Source organism: Ostrea edulis, chromosome 4, assembly GCF_947568905.1.
Source record: "Ostrea edulis chromosome 4, xbOstEdul1.1, whole genome shotgun sequence".
NCBI classification, from domain to species: domain Eukaryota; kingdom Metazoa; phylum Mollusca; class Bivalvia; order Ostreida; family Ostreidae; genus Ostrea; species Ostrea edulis.
The window spans coordinates 30,157,316-30,173,700 of record NC_079167.1 but is presented as its reverse complement, the minus strand read 5'-3'; the positions used below and the strand labels follow the sequence as shown (position 1 = coordinate 30,173,700).

Genomic DNA, 16,385 nt, shown 5'->3' with positions numbered 1-16,385 from the left:
CGACCAAAAAATAACGATCCATAACGGATATTTCAACGTATATGTGACAATCTTCTGAAATTCAACAGAAGATAAATGGGAGAATATGATTTCTGTACTTGCCGTTTCGTAGTTTCTTAAAATGATTATTCCCATTTGCAAAATACGATTTTAAAAAAATTCTTAAAAATCAGAAAGTAGTGCATCTACTTCAATATCATTCATGTCGCCCATGAATACGAGTTAGGCGCTACACTGATTCTTTTGACCGCGGCTTTTAAGAAATGAACTTTAGAGGGTCAGTGTACATGTACTAGTATTTTCACCTCATGGAATCTTTTTTATTGAACTTCACTTCACATATTTTATTTTCTCCCTCAGTGCCCTCATCCGAAAATAAATATAATAATAATAAAACAAAACAGAAAAAGTGAATAGGTTGGTTACGTTCGTTACAAGATCGCTTTTAATAAGCAAATACCAAATCAACAAAGCAGAAAAATCACTACTGAAAGCATATGAATTCAAAACTGAAAATGGGCTGGGTGGGAGGGAAGGCAAAGGCACAGAAATACAAAAGCGACCTTTGTTGCTTGTAACGAACTTCGCACTGCCCGAAAACTGACCAGTAGTAGTTTATATACTAAGCGCAAAAGCTCTCGTGCATGAGCTCAAATACCCGCGAAATGTATTTACGGAAAATATGGAAAAATGACGAAATGTAAAACGTAAAGAAATAAATCTAAATTCGTGCTTCGCAGCATTCATTATTCATCAGCTAGACTGACAACATGAATAATCGATTTAAGGAAACCATTGAATGTTTGAAACTGATAAAAACGATACTTCAAAGTTTTAATTGAATCATTCAAAATATGGTTATCGATTTTTGTTTTCAAGAGTAGCTGGTTCTTCAGTAGACGCCTCGGCATGGAACCTCTAGAAACATTATTTATAACATACCGATGGTGAACATTAATTTTAGTCGTTTAAAATTGGAAGATTGATAATTCTCAAATCTAATTTGATTGTATGGTAAAGTGAGTAGGCCGAACGATTTCCCATAAATCACAATCAACACTATAAAGAATTCGTTTTCAAACATTTACTTCTACTGAGTACACAAACATTATAAATAAAGTATTTCAGCATAGGAAATCTAATTTGTTCACATATGCATTGAATTTTGTTTCAAGTTCAGATTGTCCGTTCGAGCACAGATTGTCTTACTTGTCGAGTATGCAGGATGCAAATGAAATGCTCCGGGCGTATGGATTTCTTGTGAGGGAACTGTGGATATTTTTGGATAGATATAAGGTGAAAATCGCCGGGTACCTGTGGACAGGTACGATGTAAATCCTGCGGGTGGCGTGGAGTTGGTTAGGTACATGTTGCGCCTGGACTGCGTGGACGCCATTAGACGCTGTAACAGGTCTCTATACGCAGCGCCACCTGCCACAGACGACTCCGGCCGGAAACGTGTCTGTAAGTAAGACACTAAGCGGACACACCTGTCGTCTGCAGCATTCAAACCTTCCACGTCTGTCATGAATCGCTGTATCTCCCGTATGCAGTCATTATATCCCACTTGGTAATGATGCATAAAGTCAGCCCAAATGTCCGAGGAATACCATTCACCTACATAACAAAGAAATCTATTGTTTTAAATTTTTATTTGTCAAATCCGTTCTTCAGCTGTGAAAAATACCACTGGGAGTACGGGTGGGGTAATAAACTATTGATTTTATCTTGTATTGAACATGATGCTGCCCATTAAAGTCCGTGTTTGTTATATCTTGGGATAATAATTGGATCGTGAATGACACGTGCTGTGACATAAGTCACACGTGATTGCAGCGCATAATCTGACAGATGCCCGCCATTTTGAATACTCACTATTTTCGAAACGTAGGCCAATTTCTGTTGCTTGAATTGCACGCAGATAATCCACTGTCATTTCTAGGATCTCTGCCTTTTCTAGTTTTCCAGATGTCTGCAATTATAAAAAAATATATTCTTATTTGCCCACAAGAATAAAACTTGATCGTTTCTATAAAAAAAAAAAAATAAAAAAAAAAACCCTTATCAAACAGTGTAAGTTGGGTATATCTGGATAATTTTGATTTCGCCTAGCATAAATACTTTTAAAACAATCTTTAGAGGTTTTTTTACGTAATGATTGCATTCGCTTTAAATGACCATATGATTATCAGAAAAAAGTAAAAATAATGATACATAAATCTTGTATAATACTCCGCTACTGTGGGAAAAGTCGTGTCGCTAATATTTTGAAGCAATCATATTGTAGCAGTTGAAATGTATAAAAGCACATCTAAATCATGTTTAAGAACTAAAAGTGTTGTCATATGTTTGAATTAAATTCACACAGAATAAGCGCAGAATTAAAGTACATTTTATGAAATTTAAATTTGCGATGAATATGGTAATTTTATACATAACATGATTTAAATCCATCTAACCTTGAATTAATTTTTTTCGTGATAATAGTTCAGATATCTCTTAAACATCTTAAGTTTATTTATATTCTTATTTGTAAATCAACTTTTACACTCTGTTGACAGCAAAGAATAAAAGTAAACAGTAATGAAATATTCAGATTTAGAATATTCTCATCCTTGATAAGCTAAACAAATCACGTCGTTCTCTTTTTTACTTACTTGTTTAGAAAAAGCTGCGGGGACAGTTTGACTGAGTTCGGACAAACAAGAATTGATCCGGTCTCTCCTTCTCTTTTCAATGACTTTATGTGATGTTTGTTCCGCAACCTGCAATAAATAATTTTTAAAAAATTAGATCAAGAAAAATAGCTCTTACATAGACTTGAAACCATTTCACTGAAGATAAACACATTGAAACTTTTAAATGATATTTACCTGTGCCTTTTTACATATTTTTTCCATCTTTTAAATTCGTCTGTCTCCTTTGGGTTTGTGTTGTTTCTCGTTTGTAACTTCAGTAAGAGTCAATGTAATGAGAATGAATTATACTTTCGAGATTTCGACGTAGTCACTACACCAAAATCCAATCTTCTTTACTTCCGCGCTTTCTTGGAACACAAATCAGCGCGTTTGAAGCACGTGCCGTTTTTCAAGTCACTGAATCGTTCGGAGAGTCATTACCTCACGTGATTTTAGGACAACAGCGAAACAGAGGGTCTAATGGTTGTTAGTATGCAACGGCACGTGCTGGGACTCCTCGCACGCGCACGATTTTATAGCCAACGACTGCAGCGGCACGCGAGACAACGGAAATGCTCACGCGAGCCAACCTTTGCGCCGACTACCCCCGCCCGTGTTACGCGAGCTGGTAAAATGTATAATTATTTTGATAGCACGGATCAATAAATATCAGAGTTTGTAACAGCTGAGAGAAAAGATACATTCATCGGATGACACGATAGACAACATTTAAGTTTTTCCCAAGGTATTGAGTAATATTTCAAATTGATTTAATGTTACATCGACTTCGGCACACAATAACGGCTTGGGTTACCCTGACAGATTTGCCGGTACTTAAGATCTCGCGTGACTTGTGAACGATAACGGTATTGATGGCTTTTTTCGTCCATTAAACTTATCAAGCTTGTTATTAGAGTCGACACTTCACGGGTGTGCATATATTTGTATTGGGTACGCTTGATTTGTCCATAAACGTGTAAATTTTCATAGCAGCTTTGCACCTCGATTTGCGATTATACAAAGAGGTATGCCTTTTCTCCATTATGTAGTAAATATTACATAATCCTTGTTTTCATCATCATTTCGTAAACGATATTCTTTCGATTAGCACATTTATCAGAACAATTATAGAGGGTGTAGACTGTTTCAGTGGAATATCAAAATAATGAATCAACGACAATATCTTTAAACAAAATACTGAATAGGAAGAAGTGATCAGAAAATTGAACTTTAAACTGTTGTTCAGTCGATAAGTTTGAAAGAATAAATTTTAATAAATAATTCGTAATCGCTTGAAATAAATAAATTTAGAATTTTGATAATTTATGAAAAGTATGTTGGCGTGAAGCGTTGCTGTTCATGCCTTCATGTATTTTCAAATATGAAATTTAATTTTCTTTCTTTCATTTTTGTCGGAATTCTCAGAATGAGTATAGTCGTACTATATTTATTAAGATTCATACGCACACTGTTTACATGCACGAGGAAATGGTTGTCATTACAATTGTAAAGATACAAAAGACAAGACATTAGAAATGTAAATATATGTTAATTAAACACATTTCAGATACTTTTTTTTTGTTTCGTATATGATTCTAAGATTAAAAACAAATTACAAACGAAAATAAATGTACCATTCTATAGCTTGTCCGTACATTTTGACCATTATCTGTTCTGTTCAGACCTTGACCTATATCTGCATGTAATTATGTAACAGTCCCCACCCTGCGCACTAAGTCGATTTTATCCGCCATAAAATTGATCACGTGATCAAAGGCGGTGGACGAAGATTATCGTTATTCAGTATTCCTTTTATGTCTGACGCTAGACAGTTCACCTACGAACATTATATACAAATCTGTTACATTGATGATGCAAAGATAACGTGAGTCCTCGTCTCAGCTGTAGATGACCATGAACCGTGTGTCTGTATCTGCAAAGAAGATTGATGAAAAATGGATATCTTAAAGACAGTTATTATAAACGGCGTGAAATCCTCACGAAGACGTAGACCGTATTGTGCACTGTCCTGATAAAATATAAGAAATTTACCTTTGATCAAGGATTTGTCGTATTAATTAATTTTCGCTTTGATTTCAGATTACTCGGATAATTTACAATTTTATTTGAATGGAACAAATGTTGGACTTCATCCCATCTTTATTAATATGTTACAAGAGTCGCACATTGTGTTGATATTAGGATACGTATAGAAAAAGTTCTGTTTAGAGAAAGAAACTCTGTTGTTAAAACCTCAGTTACATTGAAATTTCAGGATCCTGTACACAGGTGACCAATTGTGACTGGTAATTGTTTGGCGTGTGTTCATATTTGAACATAATCAACCTCCTCCCTGAAAGTACAAGCTTCATCGAAGTTGGCGTGGAACATCCCCGGGATAAGGGGAATTACAAATTAGAATTGTGTAGTTACTGCACCCTTGATACCTAAGGGGCGAAGTAAAAACCTTACTTTACACGCACACAACGCTCGCTCCGTCACACCTATCTATCTAAATGTAATCTACCTGCCTACATATCTAATATAATTTATCTATCTATCTAAATCTCTTTCTTCAACTCCTGCATATCAATCAATGGAACTGCGAATATTGTAACACATGTAATAAGATAAAGATAAGCTTCTAACAAAATTGTGAAATTCATGGTCCATGGATCGAGTTGTGAAGGGTGGAAATTTAAGGCTTATGTAATGAAAATGCATATTTTAATATCTTCTGGAATCCTGGACATCAAACAGCCAAACCAAGTACATTATGATAGTACATGTGATATAATGGCGCTTCTATTACAATCAGTGCATTGTGATAGTATTGATAACACTTTTACCACAATCATGAAATCCATGCAACCTGAGTAGTAGCTGTAGAACTGTAGCTCCCTGCGAAAATATTGGGACAAACCAGAAAGCTACAGATTTACCCCTTATAAAAACCTTCCATTTACGGCGCACAAAAAATGCGCACAGTTTAGGCCTCATATCGTTGTATTTTTGTATTGCCGTCTCATGAATTATTTTCCTACTATACCTGTGCCCAAACATATCTTCAAATATTCATTAAAGCCCATGCAACCCGAAAATTCACAGCTTTTAATGATTTCGTTCGTTGACGTAGCTATGTAAGGTTGCCAGTCAATTCGAATTTCCCACCAAATCCACCCTTAAATTTTTCGAATAGAATGACCTCCCTAACCTGTAAAAGGATTTCCTTCTCAATCTCCGTCCCATCTTCTCAAGTCAAGGGTTTCTGTTCCGCTCCGCTTCATATAATAAACCCTTGACCGAATAGGCAGAGTAAGACGGGTTTGCTAGTGCGCCATCTAGTGACATTACGCATTTATGAACTTCATTGACCTATGTTATTGACTAATCAGAGAGCGCGTATTAAAACAAGAATAGCGAGAGCAAATGGCTACCTAGGAACTACATTAGTTAAGCAATAAAAGAAACGTTTTACACGCCATATATGTTTTATTTTATTATACTTTCATGTGAAGTACTCGAAGCTGATTGGTCATGAAACATTTAAAGAAATATATAAATATCAAGATTATCGAATATAAATCAAGATTTGCACATATAAACATTAAGATTATCGAATATAAATCAAGATTTGTATAATATTGCAACGTTTTACACGCCATACACATACATGTATTTCATTAACAAAAAATGTATCAGTTGTGACCCTTTTGTACTTCAACTCTTAATGGATTTTAAACAGATATTTTCCATTAAAAACTTCCAAAGCCGTAAACTAGCAGATAAGGAACTCTATTGAATTGAAAATTATATTACAATGCCCATCCTTTTTGTCTGTTAACACACATCGTAAGATATTGTAAGGACCTGGCAGTTACATTTCAGTATTTCAATGTTGTGAATCAATTGGGAATAATTGTGGGTGGATTTTATATAAATATAATAATGGTTGCTACATATTTCAGAAATACACGTTCGTGTCTCCGTAGCATCACAAAGCATGTTGTTCTATATTTGTACTTAATCTATTTCATGTAGGTTAAGATACATACCTTTCAATTTAGTGTACATTACAGGTATTTTAAGCATCGTTTTTGTAAGCGGGAAGATGCCCTGATTATTTATTCCTGCGTGAAGTTTATTGGGACAGCACTTTGTATACGTAATGTCCGCCATCTTTCTCCCATGTGTTTACATGTATGCACTGTTTCGTTTTTAAGAACGTGTTTCATTTTACGGTTATGTTGCTATGTAAATCGTTTGTAAATATTACAAAGCTGTTGTGCACATTTATTTTATTGATGTTTTTAGCGGAAAACCTTACCTGAAATTGTAATAGAATGCAGTTGCTCATTTGTACGGCGACAACATCGTCTGCTCGACGATTGACATTTTGTTTAACGTAATGCGAATGTTTACAGTCATAAATGTTTACTTACAGTGCATGACTACTTCCTGAATTATCTCCTAGTTTAAATCCATCACCAATTCTGATTTTATAACACCTTTTCACGTTCTTTATCATTTTGTACGGCAGCTTTGACACTGTTTGACAATATTATGTCTGTACGGTACAGTACAGTGCCGTGATTGGTTGGACGTCTCCGTACAGTAATTCCATTGGTTAAGCCCCATTACGTGTTATATTTCAGAAACCTATATATACAGCGCAAGCGACATAGATTTCAGATAATTGCAAGTTGTATTGGCGGCAACATTCAAACTTCTCTCCTCGGATACGATCCGGATTTCATGATTAGGTTAGAGGTTTGATAAGACATTTATCTCCCAACACACTGGACACCTGTTTTACTTAATATCAACAAATATTCCTTTAAGTCTCAATATACCTGGCGAATTGCCAATACGAAGCTAAAGTGACCAGGGTTAAAATGTAAATATGTTAAAAGAGTATTTTATAGAATTTAAATAGTTTCATTGTTATTGATATCTGTATTAATATAGGGAGGTGACCATTCTACATTGATCCAGTGCCTTTTTATGGGATTCGAAACTGTGACTGTGAGATGTATGAGAGTTTGACTTCTAGGCGGGCAATTCTACTTTCACTTTAAACGGTAAGTTGAAAAGAGCATGCTGCATCTTTGATGTAAAATATCTCGAAAAGGAATCAAGGACCCTATTGCAAATTTGGCCTTGTTGGAAAGGTTAGGAATTTTGCTGAAAGTTGATATCTGTCATTATACTGGGGAATTTTTTTTTTTTTGGAATTAGGAGGGGTTGAAAATGGGTATATTTTCCTCATTTTTGTTGCTTTTTTACTTCCAGGATGGCAGATGCCTGAGTGTATCTCGACCCATTTCCAGGCTAGCATCAGATGTCATGATGGACCTTTAAAATCTTTCACATGTGTGCTTTCAAGAACCATATACATTATTTTTGAAAATTGGTTGCCATGGTAATAAAATCTGAAAATTAAAACATGGGCGTCTGAAGGCGAATTTTCCTCCATTTCCTGGTAGTTTGTGACCTTAACCAGTAATTTCCCTTTTTGCACTTAAACCTGTACGGCAGACGTCTTAGACCATATGAGTATTTCACTATTTGTGTTATCACCTGTCAATTGTATGAAATCACATGTATTGAATTAAAACATTGATTACCTTCACCTATAATCATATTATATCAAACCAGAGACTCCTTTGGTTGGAGAGTTCATTAACAGTACCCGAGAGCCACGGTACTTAGTACCTGACCTGAATTTGAGTTCTACTATTTTGTAGTCCCCACATCTATCTCGCCATCCTTGGGGAGCTTACAATATAGTCCCTTCCAAATATTATATGTAGTACAGTGGATTTAAAGTAGGAGTACGGAATTTAAATACGAAGCTAAAATACGAGATCCTAATGATTACAAGATGTATTAGACCTGTGTATGTTATTGGCAGAGCAGAACACCTTCATGGTACCTGCACGTATTGAGGTACATGTACCAGCAGTCTGCACCTACATCATTAAGTACCATCAGTCTGCACGGACGTCATCAGGTATCAGTACTCTTCATGGACATCGCGAGATACCATCATTGTTAAGCCGTTCTTTACACACTGATTTTGACTACGGATTACTCCATTTACCTGATCAAGATATACGGATCACGGCGGGTGTGACCGGTCAACAGGGGATGCTTACTCCTCCTTTGTACCTGATCCTACCTCTGGTGTGTCCAGGCTCCATGTTTGTCCTACTTTTGATTGTGCATTCTTTATAGGAATTATGAGATTGATCAATGTTCGTTTTCTTCGCTACATCATTTCCACCACTTCTCGTTGTGGTACAGTATGTCTGAAGATTCTTCCTCACAGCAGTTAAGGTTTTCGTGAGGAGTAAGATAGAGGCTTGATAGGACATTTGCTGGATCCTACAGTGTATATTTGTATGCAAGAATTTTTAAATCTAGCAAGGCACGGTTACTCAATTCATTCATAGTCAAATTGACTGCGTTTAAAGCTGAAACCTGATTTTGAAGATATCCGTCGTTTAAAATGGAAATGTGAGTATTAGTTGTATGCATCAAGGAAAAAGTACGGCTGATTATGACTTGAGAAGTTGAATAGTCCGTCCCAGAATACGGTATTCGGACAAATGCTGATGGGGTTGTACTGTGTTCGTGAGAAGTTGTCTACGGCGGGTAAAAGGCCTGTGAAACTTATACGGCAGATTATAGGGGCTTTTACTGTGGTATCTTAGCTCCTGGAATGTCATACGGCAAACAAAGAAAAATAATTCACACGTAAGGTAACCAGGGCTCCCTTCAGGACCACAGGCAATTATATGTTAAAGAGCAGTTAATAGTAAATTCGAACCCGAGCGATAAAATTGCCTGTGTTCAGGATGTCATGCCATTTTGCCAAACTTCCATGAAATTTGGGACCTGAATGGTGCACATGTGTAGCACAAAAATGGTTTGGGTCTTATGAACTAAAGGCATTGGAGGAACATGAGTTTAACACAAAGAAAGAACATATCAATGTAGAATTGAATTTATTACATGTACTTGTCCAGTTATAGTGTATTTCACAATAAACGATGAATATGGATGTCAAGATGGTAGCTGTAGATTACATGTTCACAAAGAGCACCTCTGATCTCTGAATTACAAGTGATATCAGCGATTTGATGTATGTTTGTCATATCACCCTTATGGACACACTTTTACCATCTCGCAGACCTTTGTGGGATCCAGAAGCATTTGAATGATTTTCTGAAGTATCTTGGGGTAATCTTTATCAATTACGTTTGAACACTGAAAACAAAAAGAATAAACAACACTGAAAATGAAACACATTTGTAAAGCATAATTTCTGGCGATGTTCAAAGTTACTTAATATGTATATAATAAGAGCAATGCTGCACAATTATTTTAAAAATGTAGACTTTACTTGAGCGAGTTCTGATTGGAAGAAGTAATGGATTGGAAGGTCTACCCTATCTCTGAATCATTTCACTTAGAGAGGATGCATGACTTTAAGTATATATAATCATTAAGCAATAGTGGACATTTACGATTACACTTCAGCTCATATTACAGGATAATAAATGACAATTTGAAAATTATATTTCATGGGAACATGCTCTCTGTTGAATTATACATAATGGTTTTACATACCATGGATACAGATGTATGTAATTTTTCTATCACGTTTCTCGGTCTACCTTATTGTTAGTTGCAGATCGAATTGAAGTGACTGGCAACTTAACATGGCTACATGTACGTTAACAGGAGGATTTTTTAAACGTGTGAGCTTTTGGTTCGCATGGGGATTTAATGAAATGTTTGGACACAAGAGAAGTGAAAAAAATGTGCTAGGAATTTGTGACATTGAAAATTTTGAGACGGCGATACAAGAATACAGCGACATTATTTCAATTAGTTTAACTATTGCGACCATCACTGATTGGAAAAATTCCAAACCAACGCACATCCATCCTCGAAAATTATTTTTATTGATTTTCTCGTTAGTTATGTCATTTCTCATTCTTTTAAAATACAGGGAATGAAAGGGAAATGGGTGGTAAGATATATTGATAAGTCAGGGGGCGGATGAGGGAATCCATTGATAAGTGAAATAGATGTGACATTGAACAAACGCCGGATTGATAAGTGAAATAGATGTGACATTGAAGAAAAAACCGGACTGATAAGTGAAATAGATGTGACATTGAAGAAAAACCGGACTGATAAGTGAAATAGATGTGACATCGAACAACTCCGATATACTGATTAGTGAAATAGATGTGACATTGAATAAACGCCGGACTACGTGTAATAAGTGAAATAAATGCGACATTGAAGAAAATCCGATATACTGACTACTGAAATAGATGTGACATGGAATAAACGCCGGACTGATAAGTGAAATAGATGCGACATTGAAGAAAATCCGGGAAGACAATTTCTTAACAGAGATACTTACAGCTTTGTTGGTTAACAGAGATACTTACAGCTTTGTTGGTTGGTTCTGGAAGGCGATGACAGATGTCCTCAACGTATGCCAAGACCTTCTCCTATACACAAACGAGATTATTAAGTTTTGAAAAACTTAATTTTCACCAATATATAAAATATACATCTAGAGAGAAGATCGTTATGGACTTTCCTGCGAATATATTTGTAAAACTCATGGAATATTTCATATAAAATAGGGACATTTACGTCACTCTGATCCAGCTCTTTTGCTAAGACTGTCATGGCTTGTTTACACAGGTCGCACTTCTGACTTGGCAGGTTGGCTTCACCAATAAAAGACATCAACAATTCTGGCATGTCTCCATGTACTTTGGTCACTTGAAATACAAAACATCGATCTAACCCACGCCAATTCTTCACATTTTTACATTCCCAATGTTCTTTACAAAATTTAATGATAGCCATTTTCTCATGAATGCACTGTAGGTGTCAACAATACTCATATTGATCTTGATAATTATACTACGTGTATTCTAATGGCTAGGTATTTCCCACCGAAACTACTAATATAAGAAATAAATTTCATAGAATACAATTTTTAGTTATACGAGGGCTGTTCGATATGTAAGGTGTATTGTACCACAGCGAGATAACGCTTTGCACGATTTCGTGGATGATGATACTCGTGAATAGATCTATTCAATACCTTTCCAACGGTATAAATAAGAGCCTTTAGCTCCACATAGATTTAAACTTATAGTCTTTTCAGTAGAGCCAGTCGTTGACCACTGTTGTGAAAATAGTTGGGAAACGGGTTGAGAACATTGAAGAAATTAGAGCTTATATAAAAGTTCGCACAAAACTCGGTCATTCGGTAATGCAGATTTTTACAGAAATGGGAATGTTTATGGGGCTGATAAGGTATCTTATGAGACAGTTCGTAGGTGGAGAAAGAAATTTCTGCCTGGCACAGAGTCCGTCAAAGGTGCAGCAAAATCTGGTCGACCTGTGAATGTAACAGGAAAGGCAACTGTCTCAAAAGGCAGGGAAATAATTGAAAGTGATGGCAGATACACGATTCGTGATATTGCTAAAGCTGTTGGCATATTGTTGTCGCGGGTGCATTTCATTTTGAAGCATATTTTGAAAGTACGAAAGATATCTGCCAGATGGATACCGCATAGATTGACAGATGACCAAAAACGGGTACGAGTACAAACCGCTAAGCAATTGCTACAAACGTTTCCCAAATTCAAGCAAAGACAATTTGCAAACATTGTTACTAGTGACGAAACACGGGTTCACTATTTCGAACCAGTAAGAAAAATTGGAAACAAAATATGACTAACTTATACACTGTAGAAGGTCTGTAGTTGCCAAAAGAACAAATTGCACAAGAAGGTTTTTTTTATTGCATATCCTTCTCATGTGATGGTATAGCCTTACAAATTCCGGTGCAGAAGGGCAAAAGTGTTAGAGGTCGGTATTACCGAGATGTTAGACAAACAAAACTCAAGAAATATTAACATAAATGACGCCCTGTTCAAGATTTAAGCAAGTTCGTCTACTTCATGATAATGCTCCATCACATACATCTGATGTTGTGAAGCAATTTTTGAAGTCGGAGAAGGTTACCGTTTTCCCATATCCATCATACTCTCCAGAACTAGCTCCCTGCGACTTTTCCCCCTTTTCGAACACTTAAAAAGTTCTTATCTGGTCGTCGTTACAAGTTCCGACAAGCCTTTGGCTCAGCCATCAGTCAATGCCTCAGAGGTCTACCTAAATCAGCGTACCATGGTGCATTTCCGAAATGGATTCAGAGATTGAAATTATGTATTTCAAACCGCGGAGAATACTTTGAAGGGATGTTATGTTCATTTCACTATTTGAGTCGAATGCTTTTGAGATATTGTACAATGCACATTACATATCGAACAGCCCTCGTATTCATTCATATTGTTAAATTACTAGCTGTAACAGAGATATCTTAACCGTCGAAATATACCATTTTTACAGTCGTCGGGAAACAGTTCTTTGCACAATTTCCTTGGTTCAAATCCATGTTCTAATTCTTTGATAATCAACGGCACTGTGGTTAAGCACTGCCAATAAAGATAAAAAGTTGAATATGTATACGTCATCTACCAAAGACAAAGGCCAATGAGCGGAGTAAATACAAGAGTTGTCTTTCTTACCGTCTTGCTATAGGGTTCCGGTATGAATTTACAAATGTCACGAAGATAAGACTCAATGGAGTCTTCTGTCTTGTTGTCTTCTAGGAATATATTTGTGGCTTCTGCCATCCAAGTACACACATCGCATTCAATGTCATTACCCTGTTACAAAGCGTATACTAAAATATAACTTATCATACATATTGAACCACGCCCCCTAATTATAAATTATTAATTGTCCATACAATAATAATATTATTTCTTTACTGAATTCCTATGCATTGTAAAAAGGAGTGAATACTAGTATATAGTTATGAGTAAATCTATTTATGGTGAATTTGGTATGATTTCACGATTATAAAACATAAAATACTCTGATTTCTTACAATCTTGGGCTTCATCTTTCCTTCCATTATTTGAACAACATCGGATTCAAAATGTGAAAGCTTTTTCACTGCAGATCTTTCTCGTCTAACGTGCTCACGTGGACACCTGACCTCACATAATCTCAGGGCGAGCTGCAGATTAATCAAATGTAAGTATCAATTTTATTCATTGTCAAAATCTAGGATTTCGTTCATTTGTTTTATTCATGTTCTAAACAACTGCAAATTGTTTTAATTCAAGCTTCGGAGAAACGGTGTTGATTTACTGACTGCAAGAATCTTTATTTATTACTTGCAAGTACCTGTTCCGTGAATTGGCTAGGTAAAACAGCCTCCACCATCCCGTGACACATCTCACAGGACAAAATTGGTGAAGTCGCAGGCATAGCATAAGTCCCTAGAATGACCGTAATACGTAGGATAAAAATTCAATTGGTTTTTTGTTGTTGTATTCATAATGATGCTATTTTAATTTTTATTATTTTTAATAATTATTTCAAATATATATTTTCAAATTTCGTAGATTTTATAATAAGAAATCACAGAGTGTACACAAATTATATTTTCAATTTCAATAAATATTAACAGTATTATTTTTTTTATCTTTGAAAGTTTTCTTTATATAGAATGTCACATAAAAATGTATATTTTAAATGTACTTTTCCACAACAGTGTGAATTATATTATTCAAGAATCGATCATTTCTGTGTATAATAATAATACGCAAGATCGTAAATACTGAGTTAGCGGAACTCTCTTGTAAAGAAGTCCGGAAAAGTGTGTCGATCTTGGGCATTTTTTGTTTATTCAAAACATGGCATCGGAAGACGATTTAACCTCCATGTGCTTTCCACAATTAAAAGCATTTTTAAATGAAAAGTGTGTAAAACGTCTGGATACAGGAAAAATTAACTTCTGAATTTAGCTCGCGAAGCTATATATTCTGACGCAAGCTTTGTGAATTTCCTGGCTGACAGCAGTGGGAAAACAATCCACCACATTTCCATTAAAACTATCATTTGTGAATATTTCTGCGTATTATGTTTCTTTCTTGAATCATTACTACAGTCTACTGCAATGCAATGATAGTACACCATTGTTAAAATCGGGTGAATCGATCACGACAAAAGTTGCAGAACTGGTATTATTTACCAACATGCCCAAATTCTCGCATACTCTGGGTCTCGCGAAACTTTGAAAGGGGAAAGTAATATTTAAAACCAAGACGGAAAAAGCAGTCGCGATCTTGCGTAATGTTCAGCACATAGGCTTTTCTAAGTGAACCAGACTACCTTACCATTTTGACATAGCTTGATTTCCGTGCACGCTTTCTTTGGATCCACCCCATCTTCAATGGTTTTCACAAGGTTCGGTGCTACGTTATTACACTTAAAGATATTTAATCATAAGTTCAACTTCATTTTGACATGGATAGTTTGATTCAAAATTGATATTTGATATTCGGATGGTTTCGAAATAATACAAACTAATGTAAAAAGCATTAAAATACATTTATTTCAATTTACAACTATTAGTTGTTTTCCCATCTTGAATGCACCATTTTACACAGGAGTTGTATTGCTTCAGAGTTAGATATTTCAATGATATACGCGTGGTATTGTTATTGGGATTTTTTCTTCATTTTTTTTTTTAATTTTTATAATATTCATGATATGATAATATTTCATGAAATAGTGTACGTACCAAATCTTGAAAAGGTTCTGGCAAAAGTGCGCATATTTTGTAAACTGTGGCATTGATACTTTCCCCGGTGGAGTTATTCCGAATGTACTCGTCCAGAATCTGAACCACAAACTCGCACAGCTCACATGCGGCACTGTCCTATTTAATTACAAGAATTTTCTTCTGTGACCATTGTACAAAATATCATAAAGGTTTGTAAAATTCGATGACAACGCGCACATGTAATGAGTAGATGTGTACTGAAAATACGCACCTGTATCTTTTTTATAAAAATTTAGTTGAAAAAAAGTTTTGCAAACCCAATTTTCAGGCATTACTGTCTGAAGAATTCAGAATATTCGGTGATTTAAATTGGATAAACATTTATAAATGTAAAATTAAAGATTGGAAAGACAAATAGATAGCGGAATTCAGTTATAAGTTATTGAATAACATATTATGTAATAATGAATATATATTAGCAAATGGAAAAAAGATGTAAAGAATGAATGTACACATTGTAAGCAAGTTGAGACTACAAAACATTTGATTTACGAGTGTGATAATGTTTTAAATATATGGAACACTGTTAGCAGTTATCTATCCTTCAAAGTTCAATGGAAACACATTGTTGTCGGATTTTTTCTACAACAAAATAATTAAACCAAATCCTTAAATTCACTTATTATTTATATAGCCTACAGAATATACAAACATAAAATGTTATGTAGATTAGATTCTTTAAGTGAAACGACTTTTAATATGTATAATCATGTTAAAAAATCATTATGTTTCTATACATCAGTATTGAAGTATATAAATGCAAAAGAGCATAACTTTTTTGAACATCTTTGTAAAATAAATAAATGTAACTTGACTGCTGTGAAGAGACCAGTATATACTATCCTTAAATATTTATCATTATAACTATACGGTCAACTTAGGACTACATTGTTTATATATTATTCCTTGAGTACTTTCTATGTTATTCTACTGTTGATATATCTACATCAACGTTGTATATG

At 35.1% G+C, this 16,385-nt stretch overlaps 2 protein-coding genes and 1 long non-coding RNA gene across 14 annotated transcripts in view; 1 reads left to right on the top strand and 2 right to left on the bottom strand.

Moving 5' to 3' along the window:
• Positions 1-1,069: 1,069 nt before the first annotated feature.
• Positions 1,070-3,316, bottom strand: LOC125671327 (hairy and enhancer of split-related protein helt-like). The gene is made up of 4 exons (XM_048906958.2): positions 2,874-3,316; positions 2,658-2,765; positions 1,876-1,972; positions 1,070-1,617 (listed from the first exon to the last, which is right to left on the bottom strand). The coding sequence occupies exons 1-4, from the start codon at positions 2,898-2,900 to the stop codon at positions 1,148-1,150; spliced, it is 702 nt and encodes a 233-aa protein (XP_048762915.2). The 5' UTR covers positions 2,901-3,316; the 3' UTR covers positions 1,070-1,147.
• A 286-nt stretch (positions 3,317-3,602) lies between these two features.
• On the top strand, positions 3,603-8,310 carry LOC125671330 (uncharacterized). Its single transcript, XR_007368618.2, has 2 exons — positions 3,603-3,703; positions 7,647-8,310. It is a non-coding gene; the product is annotated as an uncharacterized LOC125671330 (long non-coding RNA).
• A 1,361-nt stretch (positions 8,311-9,671) lies between these two features.
• LOC125671775 (uncharacterized) overlaps positions 9,672-16,385 on the bottom strand; it is a 35,860-nt gene continuing 29,146 nt past the window's right edge. For 11 of the 12 annotated variants that reach the window (XM_056161173.1, XM_056161174.1, XM_048907665.2 and 8 more), the window contains exons 23-31: positions 15,382-15,519; positions 14,975-15,065; positions 13,980-14,074; positions 13,678-13,809; positions 13,313-13,453; positions 13,123-13,219; positions 11,361-11,491; positions 11,150-11,212; positions 9,672-9,950 (exon numbers count right to left, since the gene is read on the bottom strand). In XM_056161173.1, the coding sequence (XP_056017148.1) occupies positions 9,846-9,950; positions 11,150-11,212; positions 11,361-11,491; positions 13,123-13,219; positions 13,313-13,453; positions 13,678-13,809; positions 13,980-14,074; positions 14,975-15,065; positions 15,382-15,519 (993 nt within the window). In that variant the 3' untranslated portion in view covers positions 9,672-9,845. Of the gene's footprint in view, positions 9,951-11,121; positions 11,213-11,360; positions 11,492-13,122; positions 13,220-13,312; positions 13,454-13,677; positions 13,810-13,979; positions 14,075-14,974; positions 15,066-15,381; positions 15,520-16,385 lie in introns of all 12 variants that reach the window. The other variant, XM_048907672.2, reaches the window with a different exon arrangement.